General features: G+C 43.7%; 1 protein-coding gene across 1 annotated transcript in view; it reads right to left on the bottom strand.

Annotated features, from left to right (window-relative positions):
- Nucleotides 1-271: 271 nt before the first annotated feature.
- KIFBP (kinesin family binding protein) overlaps nt 272-6,525 on the bottom strand; it is a gene marked incomplete at both ends in the record, with an annotated part of 28,989 nt that continues 22,735 nt past the window's right edge. Inside the window, one exon of the mRNA XM_080694485.1 lies at nt 272-1,147. Within this exon, the coding sequence (XP_080550611.1) occupies nt 272-1,147 (876 nt within the window). The remainder of the gene's footprint in view (nt 1,148-6,525) is intronic.

The following is a 6,525-nucleotide window of genomic DNA, read 5'->3' as shown; positions in this document are numbered from 1 at the left end:
AGGCAGGAAGTGTTTGTACTTAAATAGGAAATAAGTAATCTAGAGTGCAAATTACTTGTCACTTTAACAAGCCACTTGCATAATCAGGCGTCAATTACTCATTAGCTTTTGTTGCTTAAGTTCCTACAAAGACTCAGCTGGTGTGACTGTATCTCACGCTCACAGTGCACTCACCTGGCTCTGGAGGTGAGCGGCACAGTGGAACTGGGCCTGTCGGACTATGGGAAAAATTGCTTCAATATTGCACATTTCCTTTCTTTAAAAACAAAGTCTAAGTCAGGGCCATCTTGGTTCTGAATCGCTCCATTTTTGTCGGAAGAAGACTCACCATCTCTTTACTAAGCTCGAGCTCAACTTCTATTTCCTGCGCAGCCTCAGGGTGCTTTTCACAGTAATCAACAATAAACCTGTAATGTTCCAATGATGTTGCTAAGTTTTCTAACTCTTTCTTGGGGTCTGCAGTAATGATTTTGCCATAGAGACGAGCAACTCGAAACTTAGCTAACATGGCAGGGCGAAGCACATCTTCCCCTATGTGCTCAGGAAATACTTTATTTGGGTCTCGCAGGGAGTCTAAGAAGAGCTGGTAGTACTTCAGGGCTGACTTATTGAGGTTATTAATTTTTTTGACAATGTGTGAATCGGGATCCCTCAGCTTATCAGCAATGGCAACCTTCAAATCCATCATATCATAGTAAGCATGTGCAATTTCAAACTGAATCTGCCTGTTGACCAGCAGATAATACTGCGGATTCAGGTCTACAATCAGGGGCTCTAGCATGGCTATCCTGCGCTTGTGCATCTTGCACCGTCTCTCCATGTCAGTTTCAAAGAACGCAAGCACCTTGAACAGAGAGCTGTGGTCCTGGACAACTTCAATATGGTCAGTGACATACCCATCAATCTGGAAGAACTCTTTTGCCTCAAGGACATAGTGCTGACCCAGTAGGAAAAGTTCCCTGGCTTCTTCAAAATCTAAAGGTCTCAAGTATCTCACTTTCTCTTCAACGGCGGAGATGGCATCGCACAGTTCACCGGTTCCAAACTGCACGGCTTTTTTCCTAATGCTTTCTTCTTCATCCAGTTCCTTTTTCCTCAAAGCTCTAAGTTCAGACTGCTTGTCCAGATCAAGCTCTCCTATGTTATCCTGAAAGAAAAAGATACTTATGGTTAAGCAGGAGACTTGTCAAATAAAATTTAAAGAGTAAACCGAAGCCAGGTGTTGTGGTGCACGCTTGGGAGGCTGAGACAGGAGGATTGCACAGGTTTGAAGCCAGCCTCAGCTACTTAGTGAGGCTCTCAGCAACTGAGAGCCCATTTCCAAATAAAGTAAAAAAAAAAAAGGTCTGGGAATATAGCCCAGAGGTAGAAAAGCCCCTGGGTTCCACCCACAGTACTACACACACACAAAAAGAGTAAACCTAAGCCCAGAATGGTGGTGCATGCCTGCAATCCCAGCACTTGGGAGACTGAGACAGGAGAATCTCAGATTTGAGGTCAGCTTCAGTAACCTTGCAAGGCTCCCAACAACTTAGCTAGACCCTGTTTCAAAATAAAAACTAAAAAGGTTTATCAGAGGTAGAATGGCCTGGGTTCAATCCTAGTGCCACACAAACAGAGAAAACCTAAGAGTAAAGCTGGGTGTGGTGGGGCACGCTTGTAATCCCAGCATTTGGGAGGCTGAGACAGGAGGATCACAGTTTGCAGACAGCCCCAGCTACTTAGTGAGGCCTTTTGCAACTCAGTGAGACCTTGTTTCAAAATAAATTTAAAAATAGGGCTGGGGGTGGAGCTCAAAGGTAGAATGCCCCTGGGTTCCATCCCTGGTACAGCAAAACAAAAAACAAAACAAAACAAAAATCTAAGAGTTAAAAAAAAAAAAAGAAAGAAAGAAAGAAAACTCTCTTACTTTCCCAGCTTGGCTGAGGGAAGTATTATAATCTTTTTGGCGGTGGTAGGGTGTTGGGGATGGAACCCAGGGACTTGAGCATGCTAGACAAGTGCTCTACTACTGAATTATATCCATATCACAGCCTCCTTCTCTCCCTCCCTCCATCCTTCCTTGTACTGGGAATAGAACCCAGGAGCACTCTACCTCTGACATACAACCCCAGCCCTAATTCATTTTTTGTTTTTGGTCCTGGGAATTGAACCTAGAGGCTTTCTACCTCCAGGCTATACACCAATCCAACTTTTTATTTCTTATTTGGGAACAGGGTTTGACTAGGTTTCTGAGAGCCTTGCTACATTCCCGAAGCTGGCTTTGAACCTGCGATCCTGTCTCAGCCTCCCAAGAACTGGGATTACAAGTGTACACTACCATGCCAGCTTCCTTCATTTTTTGTTTTGAAACAGGGTCTTGATAGGTTGTGGAGAGCCTCACTACATTGCTGAGGCTGTGCGTAAACCTGTGATTCTCCTATCTCAGCCTCCCAAGTACTGGAATTATAGGCATGGGCCACAATACCTGGCTTTAGCTCACTTCTCTTAAAATTTCTTTATCTTTTCTAATTATATTAAAAACTCATGAAATGTAGAGAAAGGTGTATTGTTTGTTCTTTGTCTTGTTTTTCTTTTCTTTTCTTTCTTTTGGTGGTTCTGGGGATTGAACCCAGAAGTATCCTAGCAATGAACTAAGCCCCAGCCCATCAATTAATTAATTTATTAATTTATTTATTTATTGTGGAACTGGGGACTGAACCCAGGGGCATTCTACCTCTGAGCTATACCCTCAGGCTTTTTTTTTTTTTTTTTTTGGTGGTACTGGGGTTCCTGGAAGCCCTTCTACCTCTGGGCTACACTCCCAGACCTATTTTACATTTTATTTGGAAACAGGGCCTTTTAAGCCAGAGAGGCTGGCTTCAAACCTGCGCGATCCTCCTGTCTCCGCCTCCTAAGCACGGGGATTACAAGCATGCGTCACCACGCCCGGCTCAAGCCTATTTTTTATTATTTTGAAAAAGAGTGTCTCTAGGTTGTGGAGGCCTCATTACGTAGCTGAGGCTGACCTCAAGCCTGAGATCCTTCTATCTCAGCCTTCTAAGTACTAGAACCTTTTTTATTTTAAAATGGGACCTTGTGCCAGGTGTGTGGCCCACACTTGTAATATCAGTATTTGAGAGGCTGAGATAGGGGGACCACAGATTCAAGGCAGCAACTTAGAGACCCTGTTTCCAACAAAAAATAAAACAGGGCTGGTGTGTAGCTCAGAGGTAGACTATCCCTAGGTTTCACCCCCAGTACCACCACCAAAAAAAGGGGGGGGGGGTCCTCGCCAAGTTGCCAAGTCTGGCCTCAAACCTGTGATCCTCCTGTCCCAGGTTCCAAAGCACTGGGATTACAGGCATGTGCCACCAAGGCCCGCCCAGTGGCGTGCTTTCATTAGCTCATTCTTCTGCTCCAGCAGCCCCTGCAATCCTCCTTTTCTACTGTATTTCTCATCTGACAGCTCGTCTTGGCTCCAGCTTCTTGAGATGCAAAAGCCCATAGTCTTCTCCTGATTTCTTCTCTCTCCTTGATACACCTTTTTACCTTCTTCCTCTGAAAGAATCTCACTTTTTCAACACTATGTTTCTGGGGTATTGAGGTTTGCTTAGTAGTTTCACAGGGCTCTGCATTATTTACTATTAAAAATTATATTGTCAAGCCAGGCATGGTGCTGCATGCTTCTATTCCCAGTACCTGGGAGGCTGAGACAGGAGGATCAAAGGTTTGTGGCCAGCCTCAGCTACTTAGTGAGGACCTCTGCAATTTTGTGAGATCTTGTTTCAAAATAAAGACTTAAAAAAATAGGTTTGGGGATATAGCTCAGAGGTAGAATGTCCATGGGTTCACTGCAATTAAAAAAAAAATATATATATATAGCTGGGTACACTCCTGTAATCTCAGTACATGGGAGGCTGAGAAAGAAGGAATGCATATATATATTTTGGTACTTTACCTCCACCTCCAGCCCTATATTTTATTCTTTTTTTTTTTTTTTTTTTTAGTGGTACTAGAGGTGGAATCCAGGGGCTTTTCTACATTTGGGCTATACTTCCAGACCTATTATACTTTTTTGGAAACGGGGTCTCACTAAGTTGCTGAGAGCCTCACTAAGGAGCTGAGGCTGGCTTTGAACCCATGTGATCCTCCTGTCTCAGCCTCCCAAGCACTGGGATTACAAACATGTGCCACCATGCCCAGCTTATATTTTATTCTTTATTTTGAAACAGGGTCTTGCTAAGTTTCAAAGGGCCTCACTAAAGTAGCTGAGGCTGGTTGTGAACTACCATCCTCCTGTCTAAGCCTTCCAAGTACTGGGATTACAAACATGTACTACCACAACCCAGCTCAAATAATTTATTTTCCTCCTTAATGGTTGGAAACTTGGAGTCAGTATAGATTAGTAATAATAATAATAATAATAATAATAATAATAATAATAATAGTATTTAAGCCTGGTGTGGTGGCACACGCTTGTATTCCCTGTGCTTGGGAGGCAGAAACAGGAAGATCGTGCAGGTTCGAAGCCAGTCGCGCTGGCTTAAGAGATCCTGTTTCAAAAAAAAAAAAAAAAAAAAAAGGTCTGGGAGTATAGCCCGGAGATAGAAGGGTTCCATCCCCAGTACCACCAAATAAATAAATAAATAAATAAATAAATAAATAAATAAATAAATAATAGTTAAAAGTTACTGAGAGCTAGGTGTGGTGGCGCACGCTTGTAATCCCCACGTTTGGGAGGCGGAGACAGGATGGCGCAGGTTCGAAGTCAGCCGCGCTGGCTTAAGAGACCCTGTTTCCAAATAAAAAGTATAAAATAGGTCTGGGAGTGTAGCCCGGAGGTAGAAGGGCTACCAGGAACCCCAGTACCACCACACACACAAAAAAGAAAAGTTACTGAGAATTTTGTGTCTCAGATACTTTCCTTGAGCACTTATATAAATATCTACATACATATAATAATAATTATAGTGACGAAACTGAAGCACAGAATTGCCCCTCCTCACACAGTGAGTCTCCAGAGTCAGTGCTCTTCACTGCAATCTGTGGCTTCCATACTTGATCTATTATACCTGCTATTTCTTTTCTTCTTGTTGGTGCACTGTGATCATAGATCGTTATGGAGTTCAGAGTGACAGAGACGCACATGCGCACAGCACTTGGTGAGCTCCCGGCAGCCTGTTCCCTACCCGTGCACAATACTGAAATTGGCACTGATGATTTTTTTTTTTTTTTTTTTTGGTGGTACTGGGGTTCCTGGAAGCCCTTCTACTTCTGGGATACACTCCCACGGGCTACACTCCCAGACCTATTTTATATTTTTCATTTGGAAACAGGGTCTCCTAAGCCAGCGCGGCTGGCTCCGAACCAGCGCGATCCTCCTGTCTCCGCCTCCCAAGTGCGTGCGCCACCACGCCCGGCGTACTGATGATTTTTTGTACACATATCAGGTCCATGGAAGTGTTTCCTTCATCAAATCCCCCTCTCCCCACTTGCCTCCTTCCCTTAGGCCCTCCAGCACTCCATTAGAGTTGTTTTGTTTGTTTGTTTTTTTTTTTTTTTTTTGGTGGTACTGGGGATGGAACCCAGGGGCCTTTTACCTCTGGGATACACTCCCACACCTATTTTATATTTATTTGGAAACAGGGTCTCTTAAACCAGCTAAAGCTGGCTTCGAACCTGCGTGATCCTCCTGTTTCAGCCTCCCAAGCGCGGGGATTACAAGCGTGCACCACCACTCCCGGCTTCCACTAGGGTTTTTTTTTTTTTTTTGGTGGTTCTGGGGTTCCTGGAAGCCCTTCTACCTCCGGGCTACACTCCCAGACCTATTTTTACATTTTTATTTGGAAACAGGGTCTCCTAAGCCAGCGTGCGCGGCTGGCTTCGAACCTGTGCTATCCTCCTGTCTCTGCCTCCCAAGCGCGGGGATTACAAGCGCGCGCCACCACGCCCAGCTATACTAGCTATTTCTTAAAAGTCAATCCTTTTAGGTTTTATCACTGTGTGAGATAAAACTGTAAGTATATAAAGACTAGTAAGAATTATTTCATGCTCTTAAATTACTTAGTTTGTTTGTTTGTTTGTTTATTTATTTATTTATTTAGTGGTACTGGGGGTGGAACCCAGGGGCTTTTCTACTTCTGGGCTATACTCCCAGCCCTATTTTATATTTTATTTGGGTCTCACTAAGTTGCTGAGAGCCTCACTAAGTAGCTGAGGCTGGCTTCGAACCTGTGCGATCCTCCTGTCTCAGCCTCCCAAGTTCTGGGATTACAAGCATGTGCCACCACTCCCGGCTTACTTACAATTTAAAGAGACAAAAGAGTAAGAATACGAATAAGGAGAATACAAAACAGAATTTGAATGACTTAGGGAGGGGCAAGAAAAGTTCTATGGAGTTTAATGGAAGGAGATGTTATCCATAAGAGATAAAAACTACTCAACCATTGTTTTCTGAGACCATCATGCCTGGAGACAATAATATAGGAATATGATGGAGATTCCACCTCTCAAGAAGCTTATACTCTAGCCAAAGGAAAGTCT

Source organism: Muscardinus avellanarius (assembly GCF_963383645.1).
Source record: "Muscardinus avellanarius genome assembly, chromosome: 4".
Lineage (NCBI taxonomy): Eukaryota > Metazoa > Chordata > Mammalia > Rodentia > Gliridae > Muscardinus > Muscardinus avellanarius.
Note: the sequence above shows the minus strand (reverse complement) of the source record. Positions and strands in the feature narration are given on the sequence as shown.